This window comes from Trichosurus vulpecula, chromosome 3, assembly GCF_011100635.1.
Source record: "Trichosurus vulpecula isolate mTriVul1 chromosome 3, mTriVul1.pri, whole genome shotgun sequence".
Classification (NCBI taxonomy): Eukaryota; Metazoa; Chordata; class Mammalia; order Diprotodontia; family Phalangeridae; genus Trichosurus; species Trichosurus vulpecula.
In genome coordinates, this window is record NC_050575.1 from 391536989 (window position 1) to 391563374 (window position 26386).

At 39.7% G+C, this 26386-nt stretch overlaps 2 protein-coding genes across 2 annotated transcripts in view; both read right to left on the reverse strand.

The window, feature by feature from the left end:
* Nucleotides 1–26386, reverse strand: part of FANCA (FA complementation group A) — a 103303-nt gene that overhangs the window by 5348 nt on the left and 71569 nt on the right. The window contains exons 28-36 of the mRNA XM_036750246.1: nt 25759–25935; nt 20852–20925; nt 20191–20319; nt 9146–9230; nt 6093–6265; nt 4809–4914; nt 2981–3040; nt 2117–2221; nt 708–820 (exon numbers count right to left, since the gene is read on the reverse strand). Of these exons, the coding sequence (XP_036606141.1) occupies nt 708–820; nt 2117–2221; nt 2981–3040; nt 4809–4914; nt 6093–6265; nt 9146–9230; nt 20191–20319; nt 20852–20925; nt 25759–25935 (1022 nt within the window). The remainder of the gene's footprint in view (nt 1–707; nt 821–2116; nt 2222–2980; nt 3041–4808; nt 4915–6092; nt 6266–9145; nt 9231–20190; nt 20320–20851; nt 20926–25758; nt 25936–26386) is intronic.
* Nucleotides 22240–23265, reverse strand: LOC118842912 (L-lactate dehydrogenase A chain-like). The gene has a single exon (XM_036750248.1). It carries the CDS (start codon nt 23254–23256, stop codon nt 22267–22269), a length of 990 nt encoding a protein of 329 aa, XP_036606143.1. The 5' UTR covers nt 23257–23265; the 3' UTR covers nt 22240–22266.

Sequence of the window (26386 nt, forward strand, 5' to 3'; positions counted from 1 at the left end):
CGCCCTGATCCTTGATCGTGAGGGAGCCAACTTCTTTGTCACACAACTATATCTCCAGATCTCTGGCAAATGGGAAATTGCTTCAAGGTTAGAAAGGTCAGCTGGAGTGTAGATTGTACATGAGTGCCAAGTTTTATGGGACCTTGATGCTGGACGTTTTCTAGAACCACCCTTTGTGGAAGTAGCAGAACCTTAGTGGAATGGGACTCAGCTCTACCACTGGAGGTTCCTAGTGCATTCCAAGAGGCCTCTTTAATCTCCAGGCTCTCCAGATTTCTGAGGCTGCTTATACTCGTTATACCTAGGAGCTGAAAGTGCCACCTATTGCCACTGATGGTCATTTCTGTCAGCAGTTGTGACTTAAAAGGTGATCCTATGGGGTCAGATGTGTGAAAGTACCTTGATTTTTCCCTACTCTAAAAATCAGGGTATCATGAAGTGAACCTCATTGGGTCTAGAAATCCAAGAAGACTCAGGCAGATCAGCAAAAGAGGAAGAGTTGGGGAAGCACAAGCCCAGCACACTGTAGAAGGATCTCATGAGAGCCAAATGAATTACAAAGCAGACACTAATCCAGTTCCCTTCTGCCGCTGTGCCACAAGTCTTGTTTTTCCCCCCATGAGTGCATATGACACTCATCTAGACTATCAGCTTCAGCAAGGGACCCTCCCCTCTACCATCCTTTTATCCCAGCTATTCCTACTTACATCCTGGCAAACTGTTGACCTGTGGCTATGTGGGCTATCTCCTGGGGCAATGCAATCTTGAAGTGTCTCTTCCACTGACACTGAAGCACTGGCTCCAGTCTTGGCCACCATAACTAGAAGAACAAAAAGGTAACATCACAGTGAGCTGAAATAGGAAGCATCCAAATGGCGTGGGCCAGTCTGCATTGGGGCAAAAAGCCAGAGAAGCCATTAACAGAAAGGTGCAGGCCTATCAGCCTTCCTCCTCCTCCCAGAAGGAATGTAGGGCATCCGCCTTCAAGTGTGACGGTCTTATCATTTATTGAGAATTTACAGTGCCCACAGTGCTAGACTTTGGAGTACAACAAGGAAAAAGACACCGTCTTTGGAGAACAAAAATACAACAAATGTCAAATGCGCGATGTAGACTAGTGTTCCAGGAGTTCAGAGGAGGGAATGACCGATAAGACATGGTACAAGCAGAAAAGGCTTCTCTGAAGGGAGGACTTAGGTTGGGCCTTGAAGAAAGGATAGGACACAGATGAGCAGAGGAAGGGGAGGCTATTGCTCAATAAAGGAATTGAGCAAAGGTGTGCCAATGGCATGCTGGGGTGGGGAGGGGGAGGGAAGCAGAGAATGGTCAGACAGGTTTGTCTGGGATAGTCTGCTTAGTTTGCCATTTCCTCCTCCAGCTCATTTACAGATGAGGAAACTGAGGCCAACAGGGTGAAGTGATTTGCCCAGGGTCACAAAGACAGTTAAGTGTTTGAGGCCAGATTTGAACTCAAGTCTTCCTGACTCAAGGCCTGGTGCTCTATCCCACTGTGCCACCTAGGTGCTCTATGGTACCTGGAATAGTCTGATGTTTCTTGCCAACTTTTGTGCTAGGAGGAAAGACCCCCTTGAGAGAGATCGAAACAATCCTGGGGAAATGGGACACCCCAATATAGGCACAGGTCTGAAGAGGCCCTGCTGATGCAATAGCTCTTATTCATCCACAAGAACTTCCTGTTCAGGCCTTAAAAGAACAGAACATACTTAGACCCAAGGAAAAAAGCTTCTTGTAAATTCAATTAGGGTATTAGATGTGGGCTTTTTTTAAAAAAAAAAAAAAGGATGTGTGTATATGTGTGTGTACATATATGTATCAGGGGGCTAGGAGGAGAGATAGACAAGAAGAGTTTTTCTTTCTTTGCATTAAACTTCCAGGATAGAAAAACTGTTTAAAAGTTATTCTCTTGGGGCAGCTAGGTGGCACAGTGAGTAGAACACCGGCCCTGGGGTCAGGAGGACCTGAGTTCAAATCCGGCCTTAGACATCTGACACACTTACTATCTGTGTGACCTTGGACAAGTCACTTAAACCCAATTGCCCTGGCCTCCCTCCTCCAAAAAAACCCAAAAAGATTAAAAAAAAAGTTATTCTCTTACCGCCGCAGAGGACAGGATTATTGGACATTGGGTTTGACAAGCAATCAGGATCAAGTTAACCTCTTTGGATGGATCTTTGCAAGTTAGACAGGCACTCAGGAGACCCTGAAAAGGAGATGTTATTTTTACATACTGCTGAGTATTTTATAGTTCTCTAGCATCCACTTAAAAAGGCAGCTTTTTTGTGTGCTAACTTTAGTCCTTTCCATCCTTCTCCCTTTTTATATGCACAAAACAACAGCTACATCTTGATACTATCCCCTTAATGAAGAAGCCATGATTTGGAAATCATGCACATGGCAGAGACATGGCTCCATCTCCATGCCTGCTTTCCAAGGGGGAAGGAGCAGGGCAACTTCCCTCGGTGCTCTCCCCAGCACACACTCTCTGCTCCAGTCAAACCAGCCTGTTCACTGTCCCATGGCTGTGTAGCAGCCTGCACAAGCCAGGTAAGCCCCTTGAGGGCAGGACCTGTGCTCTGGTTTGTACTGGTATCCACCGTATCTGTAGGCTCACCCCCCAGCACAGGTGCCTGGCATAGAGTAAGCTCATGGAGTTGCTAGAACCTACTTTCCTTCCATCTGGGCCTATGAGAAGCCTTCTTTCACTTGGCTTTCCTGGACCTTCTACCTAGACGTAATCTCCTCTTGAGTCTCTCATGCCTCACTACAATACACTTCATCATAATCTAAATGATTTGGTACCCTTTTCTCTACCAACTAGTAAAACGTAGGCTCTTTAAGGATGAGTGTTGTATTGTTTTCCAGCTCTGTCTTCCTACCACCTAGCCCAGTGAACCACACAATGTAGGGTCTTAATAAAAATGGAGTTGAAAGGGAGCACTCCAGGAAAAAGAGAGATTACCCTGAAGAAGTGGATGGTGATGTCATGGGCCAAGGCACATTCTCTAGGAGAGATGTTTTTCTGTAACACAATAAAATACCAATTCAACAACAAATCACCAGCAAGTGAATGGTACACAAAAGACGTTGGGAGAGAGAAATATAGAAAGGTAAAAGTCATGTAGCATTTTGAATTCTTCTTAAATACTTGAGATTTGTCATAGAAGAAAACACAGAATTTGTGAGGGCTGGTAGCCTAAGCAGTAATTTGCAAGGCTAGAATACAATACAATTTAGATAAATAAACGATCACAATTTTCAAGGGACAAGTAAGTGCTAGATCATCACTTGGCCCTCAGACAATTTACTTTGTACATAAATAAGAACAACTCTCCTCCTCCATGTATTACTATTTGTATCCCTTTGTTGAAGCAGATGATCTATCCCATTAACTGCGGTTTAAATCCAGAGAAATAGCATCCATACAGTACCATGTGGGTCTAGTAACCTCATAGTCAACACAAAGGTCTGGAACACAAGGAGATTTTTGTCGTCCCAGAATTTCAGGTTGTTCCAGCTTTAGGGAAGGACTCTCTACAGGCTTCAAATCAAATAGGTTGATAAGCAGTTCTCTCTACTTTGGACTTTGAAGTCCAGATGATAATAAAAGAAGACTAAGGCTCTCCTTTATGAAACATTTGTTTATGATTCTTTTAAAGCTCCATCTAAATTCAGAAAAATGAGGACAATTTCTTTATTACCTCACTGAGACATATGCCATTCAAATATAACACCCATGTCGTGTTTTTAAAAATTGGAAATTTAGAACAACATAAGGAAAAATTCTCTTTATACAATAAAAATGGTTGCTGCATTCTGCAGGGTCAAGATAATTTATTCTTGAGCAAGATTTTATCAAGTGCTATAATCTTTGGAAGAGGTACTCATATGATGGAATTAAATCTACTTAATGTATGGTTTATTACAAATGTCTTTTGTTATACAGCATGGTGGGGAAATAGGATTTTAGGGTTAACTGACTATAGGGTTTAACTGAGTCTTACCATCTACGGATGTCCAATTCTCCAAAGCATTAAGTTGCATTACAATGTACTTAACACTGCAACTTCACTAAACATGTAACTGAGCTATTCTTTGAAGCCTGAGGAGGAACTTCTAGATCTCACAGAGACTCTGGGTACTCTGTATAAACATCAGTTTTTGTACTGGGCCGAGCTGATTATTAATGCAACACAGACTCCTTCCTCCTGCCTTAGTCTAAATGGAGAGGGAGGCAGTGCAAAATCACAGACGGCAGCACACTCAGGGGTCATCCACTGTGGGGCCTTCAGGTAGCCAGAAACTGAGGCAGTAAGTGCCAAATCATCAGTCTCACCTTTGGCAAGAAAAGGCTGGTAAAATGCGAGGCTTTGCTCAACCTAGAGGGGCAAAGGACAAATGACGCATTTCTTCATAAGCACATAAAGAAACAATCCAAGGTCAATTGTCAGAAATGAACTGGCTGTCCTTGGCCGGTCAGTGAGAACTCTTGCTGATCATCCTCATGTGCCCATATGGAGATAAAGTATGTCAAACTCAACAGCACTGGCTCTGGAGAATGTTCAGCGTTCTTTAGAAACCCACTGCAGACTAAGTGACTTGACTGAGGTTATCTAAACTCATCTGATGATGAGCAAAAGCAGAGGTGTCATATCAAGTAAAAGTTGTCAGATTCCAAAATGCTAAGAATTTAAATGTTTGTGCATCTTGGTCACCACTCACTGCCTGCATGCAACTTTCAGATCAGTAAAACTCTATATTCTGAATTAGCTCAAGAATGTCATACATACCAATTCATTATTGACAAAGTGAAAGAAATCTTCACAATGCAAAGACCTTTGCCATCCTGACCCATGCGGACTGATGAGGACCGAAGGAGGAAGACCCATGAGAATACTTGAAAGAAAGATTTAAAAGGTGATCAATAATAAAGCTACAAAAGAAAAATATTTGTGGGTTTTTTTTTTCAAAGATCTCCAATGCTTCATATTGAAATACAGTTTAGTGCTGGGGAGGCTGTAAGGTTCATTTACGTGATCCTTCCATGACCCACTGATTAGTACAGTGACAAAAAAACCATGTGAAATCAGAACACTTGGTTTCCAATCCCCTCTTTGCCACTTAACACCGGGGTAGTCTTGGGCAAATCACTTAACCGCTAAGGACCCTGATACATGAAAATCTGTTATTTTCTAGGAGACTATCGAAAGTAACTCAGCCAAATTACTGGCAGAACCAAGATTAAAAATTAAAGCTAAAGTCTCTAAATCCACTAACTGTCCGCTAAATGGCACTATGTATTCTTTCCTGTGTCTTCATATTTCCGAAAGGCGGGTACTGATTATCCTGATTTTATAAGACACAAATATATTAAGTATCTAACTCAATGTCACCCTACTAATTTAGTTGGAGTAGCCAATTTTTTTCTCTCCTAGTCTGGTATCCAGGACAGCAAATTATAGAACTTTCACATATGTATACCAGAGTATGGATTTGGTTTAATTTCTAAGAAAGAGGCAGCTAGATGGCTCACTGGATAGAACACTGGGCCTAGAGTCGGGAAGACCTGAGTTAAAATCCAGCCTTAGACACTTTCTAGCTTGTGACCTTGGGCAAGTCACATAACCTCTATTTGCCTTAATCCACTGGAGAAGGAAATGGCAAACCCCTCCAGTACCTTTATGAAGGAAACCCCATATGGAGTCATGAAGAGTTGGACACCAGTGAATGACAAACTGAAACAGGTACCCTGTTTTTTCTTCATCACTAGCTGATGATGGCATACAGATTATAATTCTCAAAATCCCAGCTATGTGCATTCCAGAAACAGGATAGGACTTGCTAACTGAACATTCAGAATGCTTTTCAACACTTTTGTCCCCTCAAAAAGCTTTCAAAAGGCTTGAACTATCAAATGTAGGGTTGTCATTAAAGGGAGAAAGCAAATAGACTTTGCTTTCTCAGTGTAAACTAAACCGCAATAAATTATTATTATTTTTCATTTTTGCCTAAATTTTCTTTCAGAAATCAGTTAACAGTTCAATAAGAAACTCCTTCTTATATTTGGATTTTACCTTTTGTACACAAGCAGCTCCTGTTGCCTCAAGAGTCTCTCCCCAACTGTGGAACCATTTCCCATAGCCTGTAACCTTTTTTGAAAAATTTTGAACATGAAATGTCCACCATCATCTGATGGGCCTATGCTTGAGGCCCTCCACCTTTCCAGCTCGAGTTCAAGTACCATTTCCTGGAAGAGGGAAAACATTCTATTAGGTGACCTAAGATTCTCCTTATAAAGCCTATGTTTATTTAACCTAAATAACTTATTTCCAAATCAATCTGTTAAAAGAAATAAATGTTGCCTTCCCTAACCACATTCTGGGATTTGCTAGTAACATCCCAATCTAAGGAATCCTTTGTGGTAGTTAACTAGTTAAGACATCTAGGATAGATATGGGGTTTGCTAAGAATTGTATAAGGCATGAATATATAATAATGAAAATGATTTATGTCTCTAGCAAACAAGCTCTGACAGCAATTCCCCAAAAGCTCCAAAATTGTTCTGAACAGCATAGTAGAGTATCCATATAGCCTCCTAAGGTTACTGCTATAGAGAGTTTTAGTCATTTGCATGTGTAAATTCTGATATATTTTCTTTCTTTTTAAAAAAATAATATTTTATTTTCCCCCAATTATATGTAAAAACAATTCTCAACATTCGCTGCTTTTTTTTTTAAATTTGGAGTTCCAAATTCTATTTTTTCCTTCCCTCCCAGAGAACTCTCCCTGAGATGATAAGGATTCTTATATAGGTTACAGTTATACATGTGCCATCTGATATATTTTCTAAAGTAATCTTCTAAAAGAAAGATATTAAGATCATACCTCTGTTATACACAATTAAAACCAAGTTGTAGGAGATGATCAACAGTGAATTTCTGAGAGCCCATTAAATACAAAAAAATTAATCAATAAATTAATTTGTAATGTGTATCGGTAATTAAGGAGGTCTTTTAGCATTTATTCAATCAAGTGCCCTTGAAGAGTTTGGCCTTTGTTTCCTTGATTAAATTAGGAGTCCTTGATGACCTCCTTGCCTCAAGGGAAAGCCTAGTTTTCATGGGTTTGAATGACAGGTTTGTGACCTCAGAGGCTTTTAGACCACATGAGTTTAAGTCAGATTTTTGTGATGCTTTTAGGTTATGTGGGTGAGTTGCATGTGTGACTCACCTTTGACCCTGAACAAGATATATAAACCCAGAGGTTGGCAGTCTCCCTTGGGGCTCTGAGCCACAGAAGGAGTGGCAAGTAACTCTGGGCCAGCCGTTATTATGAGCTCCCTGGCTCCTGAACTCAGATGTTGATTTCTTGGTAACTATGAATTGTATTTGGTCTGTTCATAATGTATGTTTGTAATTTGTATTTGCTCTGAAGTTCAGGGTGCTGGCTTTCCCCCCTAAACTAAGTGAATGATATTTGTATGTTGGATTGAAATAAGATTGTTAACCCCTTAATGCTGCTTTCCTTAGTAAAGCAGATCAAAAGAACCTGTGCTGGCAGCATTCTTGTTGTTGGGCTTGTGTTGGTCTTTCACCCCCACAGTAGCTGCTAGCCGAATTATTGCTACATAATGTCAGTTTTTAAATAAATCTTTTCCTTTCTTCTTCCCCATTCACTCTTCCTTTAACATTCATGGACAATGAACAGAATGAAGAAAGGTGAAATATTTTAAAGTATTTTTTTGGTTTGTTTTTAAAAATGCTTAACACTTTAACATTCATGGACAATGAACAGAATGAAGAACGGTGCAACATTTTAAAGTATTTTTTTGGTTTGTTGTTAAAAATGCTTAACACCATGTTTCCATCAGAATACTCTCTTTTAGATTCTAAATGTGAGTAGTACAATACTTCTGCTTTAAGCGCCTGATATTTGTAATTTATTCTTAATAACAGCTACCTGAGAGTTGTCTAAGGGATAAAGTGGGCAGATGTCTCAAATTTTTTTGGTGAGATTACTTTATTTTAGAGCTTTGTTCACTGTTCAAAAACCCTGCCACGTTATGCCCTTTTTCACATTTTCAAAATAGAGTCACAGAAGCATAAAGTCTAAACAGAAATGAAGTAAAAATATAAATCAAAACCTCATTCTATGTCTCTTGATTCAAGAATTCTTAAGGGTGCACATTCATAGTAGATTCATAAAAGACAACAGTGAAATCTAGCTGACTCTCTTGGCAATTAATTATTCAAAAGTTTTTAGCAGTAGCATGGATGGAGGTTACTATGGAAGGAAGTATTTTTCAGATGTGTGAAAACCACACGGAAAAGTTTATTTGGTTTTCAAAGTCAAAAAGAAATTCTGCCCTTTTCTAAGTACCTCTTGCTTCAATAATCTCAATAGCTTTGAGAAGTTCAAATTAACACTATTTAAAAAGAAAACTTGCCTTGGGATTTAAAATCATTAGATGCCCTATCCTAGCAAGATAAAAGATATGCTCCTCCATCTTTGTCTCAAGGGGGAGATCCAAATGAAGATAAGAGTTCTAACTTCACTTTTTACTATTAAAATCTACGTTATTTTTATGAGCTGTTACTTTTTCCAGAATTTGAGTCTCAAAAGTTTGTTACTAATTATTTCAATGAGTCTATTTCTTTTTTTAAACAGCGATGAACAGTTTTTATTCAGGCAATGAAACATGAAAAAATGTTAGTACTTACTATAATAATTTCATTTGTGTAAGAATAACTCTTAAAAATATTTATCTGACATATAAAAAGGGAAATTATTGTACATATAAAATTTATGTAGATGATCATTACATATATAATGAAATCCTGGTAGGAGTTAAGCAGCTTTCACTCCTCCCTATAGGAGGGTGATCAGTCACAATGAGTCTATTTCTACTGTATTCTGTTAAGCATGCACAAAGAGGTGGACATTTTGGGGGCAATTTTAGGGTAAATAAAACTCAGTAATGGACAGCTGATCACTGGCAATAAAGGTAGGATAAAAATGTCATCTTGAGAGTGCTCTTCTGAGGTATTCCATAGGCTTAAATGTACAAATACACACACACACACACACACACACAAACAAAAAATTTTTTTGATTTAAACCAACCCACCTGTAATTTGGAGAGAACATCACGACTCACTATATTGCCACAAAGGGACAATTCTGAATTTTCTAATGGATAACAATTACTGGATCTGAAATTAAAACAGATTAAAAAAATCTTAATTGTTCAACAATTAGCCAAATTACATCCATTGTGTTGCCTCTTGCATCTTAGCATCTGGTACAGTGGTACAATGACTACCTGGTATATTGTCCACTAAAGGGGGGAAGGTCACTTCATCCTCTAAGGCCATGTCAATTTTGCTCAATATTGGAAGGAACCTACATACTATTATAAACTGATACCAAGCATACAGAATTACCCACATCTTTATATTTTTCTTTATCAAGTTGTATTTCTCTTAGCCCTTGACCAGACCTAGTTTCTTCACTTGAGATTTAGGTCCCAATTCATTTGCAAAGATCTATCTATGATCCTTAAGATGAAGTTTCCTTGGAAGTGGGCAAGGAAAACAATTAGAGAATCCTATTTCTCTACTGCCTTGTTTGATATATTTCCCAGTGAAGACCTATGTGCCCAATGGAGCCTAAAACCACCCTAAATGCTATCCCAACATTCTGAACCTTAGAGCCACATAATAGCTTTTGTCCTTTTTGATCCTACACATGTATTAAAATTTAGGCGTGTGGGCATAACCACTCAGTGACCTTGACACAGACAGGTAGTCATACCTGCTGTAACCAGAATGGCCTTTGTTTTCTTTGGGTTGTTCAGTTTACCTCATTGGGCCTTGCTGGGTCTGCTGCTCCTCTTCTGGGACAGGAAGCCCAGAAATCATGCCAGGAAGAAGAGAACTTCCTGTGTGATGAGTCATGGGGCTGGCTGAGGGGAAGTGTTAACTCCAGAGCCATGCCCTATTGGGTGTTAACCTAGTCTACGCTAGGGGGAGGGGCCAACTCAAGAACCAATCAGCCCTGGTCATTCAGGCGGCGCTTGATGATGTCAAGAACTCTATAAGAGGGGAGAGGACAGCTTGAAAATCTCTCTTTCCTTTTCCGGTTGGCGCGGCAGAGTGGCGAGCGTGACTCTGGGCCAGCCCTTGCTCTCGGGCCGAGCCCATATGTTGGTAACTGAATTGTACTGGGTCTGTCTGTTGATATTTGTAATTTGTTTGTATTTTGGTTTTAAGGTTTGGGGTGCTAGTTCTTTTCCCCCGAACTAAATGAATGTTCTGAACCTCAGGGTGCTGGTTTTTTCCCCTGAAGTATGTCTCTTGATGCTTGTGTGTATGCTCCCCTGAACTAACTGAATGCTAACTGAATGCTGGCATTTTTCCCCTGAACTAAATGAATGTTGTCTGTATGCTAACTGAATGCTGGATTAAAGTAAGCTGGTCAACCCCTTCACCGTGCTTTCCTTGTTTAAGCAGATAAAAAGGACCTGTGCTTTCCCGGCATCCCGGCAACCTCCTGGGTGCTGACTGTGGGGGGGATCTTATGCCCCCACAGAAGCTGCTAGCTGGGTTGTTAAAACACCTGCACTTCTCAAGGACTGCTTCTAGCATGATTCTCAACACTTTATCTTACGGTGCTTGGTTGTGGTGGGGATTTGGAATGCTCCTTGCTCCCACTGCCACTTCTAGGGCTTCCTTTCTATCACCATCACTCAGTATCCTCTCCTACTTTGAGGGTCACTCAATCCATATCTGCCAGCCTTCCAAGATTCTGGTGAACTCCAGGATATTCCCTTCCTTCCTCAATGAGCTCAGTGCCTGGCTCAGTCTTTTTCTCCTTCCTGGCTCTTGCCCTAGGAGACTTCAGCCTACATACTCATACTCCTTCAAATAAACTAGCCTCTCAATTCCTCAACTTAGCTCATTTGCCATGATCTACTTCTCCACCCCATCTTGGCTACACACCTGGTAACTGCTGCAACAGCCTGTTGGTTGATCTGTTTGCCACAAGATCTCCCCACTCTAGTCCATTCATAAAGCACAGGAAGAACCAAATCATCCTCCTATTCAATAAACTCCAGTGTCTTCCTAATGCCTCCAAGATCAAATGTAAAATTTTCTGTTTCATTTTTAAAGCCTTTCATAAACTGGCTCCTTCTCATACTTCTAGTCTTCCCTCCATCAACTTTGCTATCCAGTGACCCTGGCCTCCTGGCTGTTCCTTGAACAAGACACACTCCTCTCACCTCCTGGCTACGTGTCCTCTGCATCTGGAACTCTCTCCCTTCTTATAACTGTCTAATGGTTTCCCGGGCTCAGCTAAACTCCCACCTCGTAGAGGAAACCTTTCCCAGTCCTCCTTCATCAGTACCTCGCCTCTGAGATGATCTCCAATTCGTCCTGTATATATCTTGTTTGTATGAAGCGGCCTGTGTGTTGTCTCTTCCGTTGTTTAGTCTTTCTTAACTCCTCACTGCTTGGTATAGTGCATGGCACGTAGTAAGAACTTAATAAATGCTTGCTGACTTGTTGACTTAAGGATTGTGTATATTTTGAAAATGAATGAGACAGGGCTGGGAATTTACTAAGTCTTATTCACCAGTCTCCCCACCAGGTGGCAAAAGGCACTACTTTCTTCACTTCTTTCAGGAACGATGAAAAGATACAGTATATGACATTCACCACGACCATGAGGGGGATAAGGGAGACAGATTATGTAGCAATAATTTGCTTTCTTCCTTGCCCCTATCAGTTAAAATGTTGCCTCTAGGGTTGTGATGGGTAGGAAAAAAGTGGAGATGGGGAGTTTTTAAAGGAAATGTTTATGACTCTGTATAAGTAACAATGAGGCAAGTATTTATATTTCTTAAAAGACTCTTGAAATAGGTAGTACAAATATCATCATGGAGATAGGCTGACACAACAGAAAAGGAATATGGAGTCGGAGGAGCTGGCTTCAAATCTCCACTCTGCCACTTCCTATCTGTTTGATTTTGGGCAAGTTTGTAACTACTCAGGGTCTCAATTTCACAGGATCACAGAATTTGGGAGTTGGAAGAGACCCAAGTGACCAGCTAGCCCAACCCTTCTCTGAACAAGAATGGCCATCATAGCATATCCCATGTGGTCATGTAGCCTCCCCTGTAAGGCCTCCAAGCAAGAGAACCTGCCATGCTTAGAGGCAGCTCAGTTCGTTTCTGGATAGTGACAATTGTTGTAAAGTTTTACCTGACATCAAGTCTGAATGGACATCTTTGCAACTTTGATCCATTGTTCCTGGTCCTGCCCTCTGAGGGTCTGACAGAATAAGCCTAACCCCTGCTCCACATGACGGTTCTTCACATACTTGAGGAAACATATCATGTGCTCCTGAGTCTTCTCTTTTCCAGACTCAGTTCCCTCAATTGTTCTTCATATGACCAGAAGTCAAGGCCTTCAATGTCCTTCTTAAACTACGGTTCCCAGAACAGAACACAAGCTCCGGATGAAGTCTGGTGAGGCAAGAGTATGGTGGAATCACCATCTCCTTATTTCTAGAAGCTCTGCTCCCCTTAATGTAGTCCATCATCTTTTGTGGCTGCCACACCTCACTGCTGACTCTGGCAATCCACTAAAACCCCAAGATCTTACTACATAACCAAGCTTGCTGCTCTTCCCCCCACCTTTTTGTAAAGTTGATTTTTTTTGTGCCCAGATTTCTTCATCTGTAAAAATGAAACTATTGGACTAGATGACTTCTCAAGACTCCTATTTCACAGATGAGCAAACTGAGGCTTGTCAAGGTTCAGTAAGTTGCCTAAGACCACACAATGAGCATTAAATGAATGCTGGTACAGCACACCACCCACTCACACACATAATCACGCATGCAAACACACACGTTCACATGTGCACACACATACTCATCTGCTCACACTCCCACACGGGGCTGGGATTCAGACTTGGGCAGAGCTCTCCTCACTCTAAAAGTCTAGTCCTCCTACTCTGCAATGCTGCTTCTCACATAGGTGGTTGAACAATAAAGTGTCAAAGAGGAAAATGGGAAAATTCCAAATCCAGAGAGGCAGAAAAGAACAAAGGGCCCAAGTCTAACACCATGTACATCTTGGTTATTCTTATTATACCCCACACATCCCTATCTTTGCTTGTGCTGTTCCCTCTTCTTGCACTGCCCTTCCCTTCCTTGTCTATTCAAATCCCCTGTCCCCAGGTCCCATTCCTCTATGAAGCATTCTCTAATCATGCTGATCATAGACCTCCTCTCTCTCCTTGCTGCCTGTGCCAAGGATTTGTTATTTCATCATCTACTGTCTTCTCTAGTTGCTTCATGTATTTATGCCTTGGATCTTCACCTAGACTATAAGCTACTTGAAGATTCATCTCAAAACCCCTTGATATCACCCACACACACACACACACACACACACACTTCCTCCAATCTATAATAATGAGTGGCCAAGGCCAGCCTTTCTAGATGTCCCTTTGATCCCGCTGGGTACTTTGATCCCACTGGGGGAGAGAGGGAGGGGAATTTTCTTCCTCTCCCCTCCCCCATCTTAGGTCACTTATCATTAATGAGGTACCAGAGGGTAAAATACAAATGGGTATCTTAATCCCACTCCAGATAACCTGGGTTGTACCTGATACCAGGAATGCAGGGCTGGTTCAATATTAGGAAAACCATCAACATAAAAGACTATATATATATTTTTTTGGAGGGGGGGAAGGCAGGGCAATTGGAGTTAAGTGACTTGCCCAAGGTCACACAGCTAGTAAGTGTGTCAAGTGTCTGAGGCCACATTTGAACTCAGGTCCTCCTGATTCCAGAGCCAGTGCTCTACACCTAGCTGCCCCCATAAAACACTATATTAATAACAACAACAAAAATCATATTATAGCAATACATGCAGAAATGGTTTTTGACAAGATACAATACCCATTCATATTAAAAAACTACAAATATAGGAATAAATAGACCTTTCCTTCATATGGTAAGTAGTATCTATCTAAAACCAAGATATGACTGATATGGAAATAAAGTTTTACATGACTTAATACATATAACATATCAAGCTGCTTGCCTTCTCAATAAGGGGGAAGAGAAAAGAAGGGAAGGAATTTGGAACTCACAATTTTAAAAAAAAGGAATAGTAAAAATTGTTTTCATATGTAATTTGAAAAATATAAAATATTTAAAAATAAAAATTAAAACCAAGAGTCAGAATTATACATAATAGGAATAAACTAAAGATCTTTCCCACATCAGGGTAAAAGCAAGGATGTCTATTATCATCATTATTACTGGATATAGGGCCAGAAATGCTAGCTATAGTAATAATTCAAGTAAAAGCAACTGAGGAAATAGGCACAGGGAAAGAGAAAAGAAAATTATCATTTCTTATATTATGTTTTTGAGAACCCTACAAGTTGACTGAAACAATAACGTCAGCAAAGTTGCAGGATATAAAATAAAGCCAGGAATATCATTAATATTCTTGTATATTACAAACAAAACCCAATAAGAAGTGATAGAAAGAGAAATTCCATTTCAAATAAATGTAGAATGTACATAAGTATAGAAGTTTAAATATCAAGTCTACACACACAGGAGCTAAAAGAATAAAACCACAAAACACTCTTTCAGACAAAGACAGACCTCAATAATTGGAGAAATGGTAATTGTTCATGAGGAGAGTCGAGCTAATGTAATAGAAATGACAATACTATGTGAATTAATGTACTTAGTGCCTGATCATTTTCAAAGGATTACTTTAGAGAGGTAGTAAAAATAATAATGAGGTTCATCTGCAAGTAATGGACTTTGGGTATAGAATATGACATTTTTTAAAGACAAGTTTAATATATGAATTTGTTTTGCTTGATTTTGAGGTTTGTTTTTTTAAATGAGATTTTTTTTCTTTTTTTCCAATAGGGGGAGATGGAAGGAAGAGAAAAAAGATTTTTTTTTTTAAAAGAGAAAGCTAGACATCTTCTCTTCTTAAGGAACTCACTCTAGTTATGGGAGATAACACATAAAACAAAATTCAGCTGCAGAGCAAATGAAAAACCATGGAACTCCTAAGGGTGCAGCAGAGGGTCAGACTGTAAGGCCCAGGGATCGTTAGGTTATGTTACTACATCAGAAGACAATGCCAAACTTAGACTGCAACCTTAGTTGCCTTAGCCACTAGTCTTCCTGAGTTTCTACGGCTGGAAAATTTATCACCCTGAGGCCAGCCTGGTGAAGAGCGTCTCTGACATGAACTTAGGTTGGTTCTCAGAAGACAGGAATGCAGTCTATCACCAGGCTCATCAAATCTTCTAGTTTGAGTTTGTGGCACAGCCATAAGGAACACACAGTCAGCTGCACAAAGGAGTAGAGAAAGTGCTAGGCATTGCATTTTAAATGATGATGTCCACAATATTAATTGCTACAGAGCTAATCTTGTCATTCCACAATTTATAGGTTGCTTTTATATAAATCTTTTTGAGGCTCTTCCAAGTGATCTTAAATGAGTGAACAATGCTTTAGTGTTTAATAAGAACTCACCCTCTTTCTAATTTCCCTGTTTCTCTAGGCGGTACACTAGCAACCTGCCTGGCGTCCAAAGTCAGGTTTACAATTCAGTGTTATCACCAACACCTTATCCTCTTTCACCACTCCCTACAGCTGATGAGCTGCCAAGTCATGTCAATTATATCCCATGTCTGTCACCTCACATAGTCATCACCCTAATTTCAGCCTTCAACATCGCTTGCCTGGACTTTTTCAACAGATAGCTAATTTGCCTCGCTCTGTCCAGCCTTTCCACTCTCTGATCCATCCTCACACACTTGCCTAATTGATATTCCTATAGCACAGGTCTGAGCATATTACTCCCTCACTCAAGAAACTTCAGTGGCTCTCTATTGCCTCTAAAATAAAATATAAACTCCTGTGACTGGCATTTAAAGCCCTTTAATATATGGCTTCAACCCATCTTTCCAGGCTGATTTCACATTCCTTACCCTCCAACCAAACTTCCATCTGTGGGTCACTGCATGTGACATTTGGGATAAAATGTCACATCTATGCATCTACACAGGTTGCGCCCCTGCCTGGAATGTACTCCTCTGTCACTTCTACCTCTTAGAATCCTTGCTTCCTTCAATGCATAGCTCAAGTGCCACTTCCCACAAAAGACTTTCCTTATATCCTGAAACAGGGCCCTTAACTCCACAACCTGAAAATCTGTTGATTTTGCATATTCTTTATACTGACTTAACTACTCACACATTCCCCAAGGAGAACGTAAGTTACTGGGCAGAACAGGGACTATTCTGTTTTTATCTTTATGTTCACAGCAGTTAGCATAGGGCTTGGCACATAGCAGGTACCTAATAAATGCTTCTTAAATAAATGAAGTAGGCAGTGAGGTGAGGTGAAGTGAGAGAGGAAGGGAGGAGAAAGGGAAGGAAGAAAGGAATGAGGAAAGAAGGAAGGGAGGGAATAAGCTGCAATCTAAACTCTTGGAAGGTTACTGGCATTGATGAGATCACAATTACCACAATATAATAAAGTTTTTGAAAGATGCACTAAATTCTACAGTAAGGATTCATTAAATACCTAACAGGTGAATCAAGAGAAGGAAATGAATTATATCATGGATATTACACTGACGACACAACCTAAGGCGTGAGAGACCTGTCATAGAGAAATTCTATATTTCTGAAGAAAAACTGGGTGTGATACATCTTCTGCATTAGTCAACACATCAAATGAGAACAGAGTCTAAAAGAATGAACCTTGTAAAATGTGTTCCATGTAATGAGATGCTACTTCCTGTTGTAATTTGTTTAAACCCAATTCTACGCAAAGGCAACAAGAAACATTGCATAGGATGGATGCCTGGTTATCTTGTACTGCTATGTTCACCACAAGCATTTGTAAAAAGGCTGCCACAAAGACAATTCCAGTTCTATGCTAGCACTTGTTATAGCAGATGGAGAGGTAGAAAATTCTAGAAAGAACTCAGTTAAAGCCCTCCAAAATATGTCAGCATATTTGTGAAAAAGTATTCAATGAAAAAAATGAGCATGAGGATAACTGCAAAAAATATGCAGGAAAACAAGGCTCAAGAATAAAATATTAACGAGGCCAAAGGCTTAGTGTTTACATGGAAGCCTGATGCTTATACATCATAGAGGCTTTTACCAGGAAGAGAGCTGGAAGTATTGGAAATAACAACAACGACAAATTATCTAAACAGTTAGGAAATGACGAGTTATCAATGAAGGAGTTATTTACCAACCAGTCATCTCTGTACAATGAGACCAGCAACTTACTAAAGCAAAGACCAAAGTCAGTAACACAGGAGAAGAGCAGAATGAGAAGATACAGCCTAAAATTAAAACAACTCCACAATGACCTATTTAAACAAGCTATTGACCTCTAAAATGGGTAATTAATCAAAGACCAGATATCAACACATTAACTTCCATGGGAACTGGCGCTAATTAATCTAGAAACTGGCAACTACCTCACTCAGAAAATACTTGATCTTCCCAGCAAGAGAGATATGATAACCCAGGGCAACACTGGTTAAAAATATGAACTTGTCTGTAAAATCTTGCTGAGCATACTGTAGTATTATGCTCTAATGCCTCAAAAATAAAAAAATAAAAAAATATAGTGGAGGGAAAATATTTTTTGTAGAAAACTTAATGATTCAATTAAGCCCTTAGAATATTTAAGGATGAAACTTAAGTGGAAAAGAAAAACCTAATGCTCCTGTCAAGATTACTGTAATAAACCATTTTCTTCATTGATGACAAAAGAGCCACTGCATTTGAGCTTTAAAATTATGGGCCCCAATGGGTTCCATGAGAAAAAGAAATGACACTACAAAACACTATGATGGGGAAGAGTAGCTAACCTAGATGAATTATAAAGAAAGAAGGTCCATGATAGAAGTGATATAATTTCAAAAGAATTGAAGCAACTACCAATTCTCAGAATATCTAAAAGAGGACATTACTTAACACCTGTAAAAAATTACCAACCCAAAGACACCAAATAGAAAATATCAATAATCCACATGCTCATTTCCCTGTCTCTATAGATATTTATGAGAATAACTTACAGATTAATCAAGATCATCCTGGAAAAAGTTATGAAAAGGGAAGAAGCAGATTTTCACAAACTACATTCTAAAGCAGATCACATCTTTGCAGTCATATCACTGAATTAAAGGTACAAAGGATGCAAGATGACATTGTGCTTATTGGTTTAGCTGTTTAAAAAGCATTTGATTTGTTGATTTAAAAGGCTCTTCTCCAGTAGGCTGTCTACCATGCACATGTTAAAAATAAAACAAAGAACAACGAGATATCTCTGTTCAACAACTCTCTAATTATAAATATTGAGCAAGGCATAAAACGAAGAGACCTACACTTGCCGGAGGTGTCTGCCACTATCACAAAGGATGTCTGACACAGGATCCAAATGGGAGAGGAGTCCCAAATGGATGCTCCAGTTTGCAGATTTGTGCTATTTCACTCAGCACTGAAATATCGCAGGGCCTCTTAAATGAAGTCCATAATCATTTAAGAATCTTGACTAACTACCCACTTAGGAAAAACCAAGTGCATCAAGAATGCCTGCTGTTTGTGACATGTCTATGACATGTAATTGGACTGTGACAGTCTACAGGGCTGGTCCATCAGAATGTATAGCCTGGTAAAACAATGTACAAAGATGATGAACTGGACCCAAAATTAAATAGAACCCTACACTGGAATGCATTCTGGGAAACTGTACAGTACTTCCCCCAAACTTTTCCCTAAAACAAAAGCCTTTTAAAAATTAATGTTCTTCTGGTGATGCTACATCACTTCAAAGTATGGACTACTCCAGTTTTTGTAGAATTAAGTTGTAGATGTCACCCATGTGGAAATGAAGACATGCAAAGGGCTCATGAAAAAACTGCAACATGCTGTTAATGAAGAAACGGCATTAAAGCTGTAATTAGAGAAATGTCCAACTGGAAACGTCCACCTAGGACAGCTAGGTGGCACAGTGAATACAGACCAGGACCTGGAGTCAAGAAAACCTGAATTCAAATCTGACATCAGACACTTATTAGCCGTGTGACCTTGGGCAAGTCACTTAACCCTATTTGCCTCAGTTTCTTCATTTATAAAAAGAGCTGGAGAAGGAAATGGCAAACCAACCCAGTGTCTTTGCCAAAAAAAACAAACAAACCAAAAACCAAATGGGGTCATGAAGAGTTGGACACAACTGACAAAGATTAAACAACAACCAACTGGAGAAGGAGGAAAAACTGCTGGCCAGCTTGTGTGGTCTACTGGTAGCTACACCATGTGAAGAAATCTAGGGGAGAGCCTTTAGCACATTAGTTGGTATCCTATGGATGCTTTATACAAGGCCAAGTCATAGAAAGTGAGATGGCAAGAATGTGCTGTGATCTATACTCTCTCCAAAGTGGGGAATAGGAGTATCCACATCCATGACATCAAAGATCCATCAACATATTGGATGGAAAAGTTAATAATGCCAGTAATTTAAGTTACTACTTAAGTCTTTTCAGCAAACACATGTGACACATTCACATATGCTAAGTAGTACCAAAACAGAACAGAAAAAGACAAAGTTCTGACATTCAGAAATAACCTTAAAAAAAATTAAAGGGTAAAGTCAATAGCTAATACTTTATTTTGACTTGAATCAGACTTGCTTTAACCATGTATCAACATGTATTTTGTTGATGAATCTATCATTTTCTTTGACTAGCAATAATATAGCTTCAGTTCTAGCAATGTTACAATTAAGAGCAAAATAAAAATACTCCTCTAGAACAATGGTTCTTAATCTGGGATCCATGGAACCCTTGGGGAGCCGGTGGATAATATTCTAAGGGGTTGTGACCTCATATAGAAAAACAAATTATGTCCTTTTTTTAAGATAATGGTAATTAATTCACTTTGTAGTCATATGTACTTTATGTTATGAATTTAAAAACATTATTCTGAGAAGAGGTTCAAAGGCTTCATGAGACACTCTAAAAAGGGTCCATGACAAACAAAAATTAAGAATCCTCCTTTAGCACAAGTGCTTCCTCCCAAATTATTAAAGTACCTCAGGCTGAAATCCACCATTGTCTCAACAAGAATTGCACATGCTTTTTCCAAATCTCCATCACAGCCTCCAGTCACAGAAGATTCTGGAAGGTACTGCTGATACAAAGCCCACTGATGAAAATATTGCCTGCAACATCAAAATGCAAAAATCAGTTTCTTTTCATAGCCTAAAACAATAAACTAGACAATGAGCCTTGATCCTGGCCAGTATGAAAAGAAAAACATTTCAGCTGGGACCCTGATGGACATAATAGTTAAATTACTTACAGAGATGATAAGAAATTGTTCATCTGTCCATAGAAACATTCTGAACCAACCATTTCTATCAAAGGTTCTACTAGGGAGAACTGAAGTATAAAACAATCTTGTACTTTGACTATTCAAGGCTCCATTTAAAAAAAAAAAAGTTTCTTGCCTATGATTTTTTCGAGATAAAGAATTTCTTTCTAGTACATCTCTTCTCAATATTGGACCAAAATGTCTTTTAATGAAAACAAAAATTAGAATTACAGAATTTAATTAAGGGAATAATCAAAGAATTTGCCACAATTTGGGTGTCCAAGAGGAATATGACCTTATTACAAGTTAGAAACCTGTGAATGAATTTTTATAATGTCACAGCCTTTAACTCTCTATCCACAGGACTATGATACATTTACCTTTCTGCATCTGAAAGAATATCATTGTCAGGTTTGATTTCCATCTCAAATAGCAGCCAATCTCTGTAAGTTAACTGAGAGAAAAAACCAATAGTTTAATTTAAAAGGTCAGAACAATGAATAGCATTGCTAAGCATTTTGCCTTCTCTATCATTTCTGCTGCCTCATTAATAATCCTCAATTTCTCTCTCTATATTGGCTGCCTCCCTGCTGCCTTGCAAACATGCTCCTGTCTCCCCATCCTCAAAATATCCTCACTTGTTTGATACCTATCTGCTATCATCCTTTATCTTTCCCCCTTCTCATGGATAAACTCCTTGGGGAGAAAGCAGGCCTACTTTTTTCCTTTCAATCTCTTCTTAACTCTGCAATCTGGCTTTGGACCTTATCATTCCACTGAAACTGTTCTCTCCAAAGATACCAGTGATCCCTTAGCTGCCTAATATAATGTCCTTTTCTCAACCCTTATCCTTGATCTCTGACACTGTCAATCACCCCTTCCTCTGATACTCTCATTACTCTAGTTGTCTCCTCCTACTTGTCTGACTAGCTTTCCCTCAGTCAACTCTGCTGAATATTTACCCAGGACATAGCCTTGAGTGACAACCAAAGTGCCCCTCAAGGCTATGCCTTACAGAGTTCTATCCTTCTATACTATTTCTCTGGGTGAACTCATCAGTTCTCACATAATTAATGATCAGTTCTATGCAGATGATTCTCAGATTTACTTATCCAGCCCTAACCTGTCTCCTGACCTCCAGTCTCATATTTTCAATGGCCAATTGGACATTTCGAACTAGATATTCAATGGACTTCTTTTTTTTCAGTTATTTGTTGTCTATTCAGTATTTAGGGTTAGTATGACACTTGAGGAATTGATTGCATCATTGTACATATACAGATCTTTTTATATAATATGGAAATTTACAACTATTGAGATATACATAGACAAAATCAGGTCCTCTGGAAAGGTGATACATAGTGCCGTGCTGTAGAGCCCTAATGAAGGGGAACATGAAAGTAATCAATGCATCAATAAATAAATTACTACTGTGTGGTGTTTTGTATCCAGGAGTGTTGTCTTCTGGACCTATGGGAATCTATAGCACCTACATACATGGCAGGTAGTTCATATACCTGTGGGGCGCTGGCTCTGCTTGATACCAACTACTGTAGACTATACAAGTCACATCCAGCATCTGATGCAAACAACAACAGGGTTTAACAAATAGTAGTCACACTGTACTATTCCCCATTTCTGACTTTAGGAAGAGACTAGAGTGGGTTCACAGGTATTACATTTCTGGTGTTCAATCACCAATCAGAGGAAAGATTTGGCCTATTTGAAGAGCACATCATACATAACCCCTCGACGACTGTCATGTTCTCTCTTGATGGCGGCACATTAAAAGGTTTTAAAATTGCAGCTCCTTCTGAATTCCCCAAAGAGCGTCTGTGCTCTTCTTTAAACGGCTCTCCTCCTCTGGATTCAGGTTTACCTTCACCACATCTGAAATGCCATTCTGCCCCAAGATACATGGGACACTAAGGAAGACATCCTCATTAATGCCATATAGGCCCTTAATCGTGGTGGAAATAGGATGCACTCTCCTAAGATTCTTCATAATGCTTTCTGCCAGATCTGCCACAGATAAGCCAATGACCCAGGAAGTGTAGCCCTTCAGCTTGATCACCTCATAAGCACTTTCAGCCACATCTTTCCAATTCTCTGAATCAGCATCAGTTCCCAAAGAAGGATGGAGATTCCTCAGAGATACACCAGCAATATTCACACCACTCCATACAGGAACACTGGCATCTCCATGTTCCCCAAGGACCCATCCACGACAACTTGAAGAATGGACACCAAGTCTCTCCCCTATTAGGTAACAGAAATGGGCAGAATCCAGATTGCAACCACTTCCAATAACACGATTTTTAGGAAAGCCACTGAGCTTCCAGGCCACATATGTCAAAATATGTACTGGATTGGAAATAATAAGCAGCTTGCAATTAGGGCTGTATTTAACAATATTGGGAATGATGAATTTAAAGATATTCACATTACGCTGGACCAAAATAAGACAACTTTCTCCCTCCTGTTGACGTGCCCCAGCTGTAACAATGACCAGTTTTGAGTGTGCAGTCACACTGTAGTCTTTGCCAGAAACAATCTTTGGCATTTTGAGGAAAAGGCTGCCATGTTGGAGATCTATCATCTCTCCCTTTAGTTTGTCTTCTATTATATCAACTAAGGCAAGTTCATCAGCCAAATCCTTTGTTAAAATACTGATGGCACATGCCATGCCAACTGCACCAACCCCAACAACAGTGATCTTGTTCTGGGAAACCTGTTCTTCCTTTAGGACATTCAAAGTCAGCTGATCCTTGACAGTAGATGCCATTTTGGAGGATATCTGGGGAGATATCGAGGTTGCTGGTCAGGCTGTGAAAGTTCTGAGTTGGATGTGAGAGGCTGCTCCCAGACTTGCGCCTCAGTGGACTTCTTAAACTCAATACGTCCAGTACATGTTCTCTTTCCCCAAAATCATCACCTCTTCCAAACTTCCCTACTATTGCCAAGGGCACCACCATCCTTCTAATCACCAGATGTCATCCTCAACCGCTCACTCTCTCTTACCCCACTTATATCCAATCTGTTGCTAAGCCTTGCTGATTGCACCTTTGAGAGATCTCTCATAGTCTCAGTCCCCCCTTCTCTCCTCTAATACTGATACTACCCTAGTGCAGGCCTACTGGGGTGCCTGTTAGATGGTCTTCCTGCTTCAAGTCTCTCTGCACTCCTACCAAATCTCTACTCTGCTTGCAAAGTGATCTTTCTAAAGGACAAATCTGATCATGTCATGTGTCTGTCCCCTGTCTCCCCAACAACTCAGTAAACTCCAACAGCTTCCCTCCTGCCTCTAGGAACTGATATAAAATCTTTTATTTGGCCCCTTCCTGCCTTTCTTATAGCCTTCTTATATTTCACTCTTCTCCATGTACTCTATGATCCAAGAACACCAGACTGACTCAAGCTGTTCCTTAAATAAAATACTCCACCTCTGGACTCTATGCATTCCCTCCCACCTCTCCTCTTTCCATCATTCTCCCTCTGTCACATTTTCCCTCTCCTTTCTTCTTTTTCTGCTTCCCTCCCTTCCTCTGTCACATTCTTCCTCTCTCTCCCCCTGACTGATGGATATAGTAGCTTGGACCTGCTCTGTTTTTGAATAGGGCCACTTTGTTCCTTCTTAGACCACCTGGTGAGTTCCTCTTCCAGACTGGTGCTGAACATACTTTGGATACCTTTTGGACATCTCAAACTGGTTATCTTGTGGACATCTTAAACTCAACGTCCAAAACAGAACTAAATATCTTTCCCTCGAACCTCCATATTACTGCTCAAAATTCCAGAGCCTAAGTGGTCCATCATCCTAAGCTTTCCTTATTAGGAGCAGGGATTATAGGGGAGTGTCAGCATACCTGGCCAATTCTATGGATTTTCTCGAGTTGTCCTCCAGGCCTGGAACATTGTCTCTTCTTACTTTTGCCTCCCGGCTTCAAGCCTCAACTAAAATCTCTGAGATTTCAGTCAATCTCAGTCCCCCTCAATCTGAGATTACCTCAAATTTATCTTTATGTCTATATAGCATATATGTACGTATTTGTTTGTATGTGTCTCCTACATCATAACATGAGCTCCTTGAGGGAAGAGACTATTTCTGGCTTTCTTTGAATCTCCAGAGCTTTTCAGAGTGTCTAGCACATGGCAGGCATTTAATAAATGCTTTTTAATTTGATTTTAGGCCTTTCATCTTACTGATAAGATCTATGGTCCCCATGTTACAAGATTCTACCTAAAACAATCTATAGCAGACTAGGAAGATTTCATCCAGTGGTATAAAAAGAAATCAATCATAACCATCTTTCACAAGAAAAATGTCTATTCTTTTGTTTTTGTTGTTCATTGTGTCTGAGTCTTTGTGACCCCATGGACCACAGAAGGCCAGGCCTTTTTATTCTCCACAATCTCTCAAAGTCTGTTCAAGATCATGTTCATTGTGTCCATGACACTTTCTATCCATCCCATCCTCTGCGGTCTCCTTTTGCTTTTGCCTTCAACTTTTCCCAACATGAGGGTCTTTCCCAATGAGTCTCATCTTCTTATTATGTGGCCAATGTATTTAAGCTTCAGCTTCAGCAACTGACCTTCCAGTGAATAGTCTGAATTAATTTAAGTATTGACTGATTTGATCTCTTTGCTGTCTGAGGGACTCTCAAAAGTCTTCTTCAGCACAATTCAATTGTCGATTCTGCAGCACTCAGCTTTCCTTAAAATCCAGCTCTCACAACCGTACATACTCTCCATCACATTTATCAATATCTACCAAGCCCAATCAAAACTCATACATTCCTTGTTATTCCCTACATTAATAGGCAGAGAAAAGCAAACTCCTGTTTACAGCAAAGCTCCTCAAACTCTGCCTACAGCAACCTTCTTACGGAGGACTTTTAAAAAGGAAAAATTTATTGATGTCTCTTAAGTAGACCAACTGTTTCATTTTCTTTAAGCCCCATGGCACATGCCAATTTGTATGGGTGAAGAAAATGTGGATGATCAAAAAAAAGCAAGGAAAAAAGAGGTACTGGGAAATCTCTTTCAAATTATTGGGCCTGGGGGATAGGACTAATACTCACCTTATAGATTCCATCAGAGTATTCTTTTAATCAATGTATTGATGACATTATTAATGACAGGAACTCAAATACATGCAATATACATCTAATAGGATTCTACCAAGTTAATATATCTTTGCGTTTAGAAAACTTGAAAATCTTAACATGAAACACATGTAACTTAATATTTAATTTGAGAGAACAAAAGGTACAATCATAAAGCTTACTTGAAATTGTCTTTCTTTCAAAAGTTCTTGGAACTTCCTTTGCCTCCACAAACAGAGGGAGGCTTTCTTCCAATCTACAAAGGAAGAAGACAAGTTCCTCCAAGGGAGATCCACTACATCTTCTTGACAAGTAGTTCCTCGAGCTTCCAGGTATGCTCGAAGCACAACAAATTGCACCTGTGATAAATACAAATACATTTTAGAATTCAGAAATTGAATTATAAAACAGTTTGATGGCTCTATGGCTCCACTCACTATTCCTCTAATTTCCCAGACTAAAACATTTTCCCTGGCCACCACTTCCCAATATGTGCTGTCACCTCCTATTAAAATGTAAGTTCCTTGAGGACAAGGACCTCTCTTCAGTTTCTGTATGCTCGGTGCTTAGCAAAGTATCAGCACACAGTTAGCACCTAATAAATGCTTTTTCATTCCTTCATCTGGCTTTTAAATACCAACTTTGAATGTAACATAAGCGAATTCAGAGAAATCAGATCAGTTCTTTCAAAGGTAGATAAGTGGAATGAACAGGAGAATTTTATTTTCTAATCATCCATTCACCAATGATTCAATTTGTAGCTTGGGCAGAAGATTCAATTGAGGTAATCCACATCAACCTCACAACTCT

What these genes read in the sequence shown, in the direction of transcription:
- LOC118842912 (XM_036750248.1), bottom strand. Translation starts at nt 23,256, where the DNA reads ATGGCATCTACTGTCAAGGATCAGCTGACTTTGAATGTCCTAAAGGAA.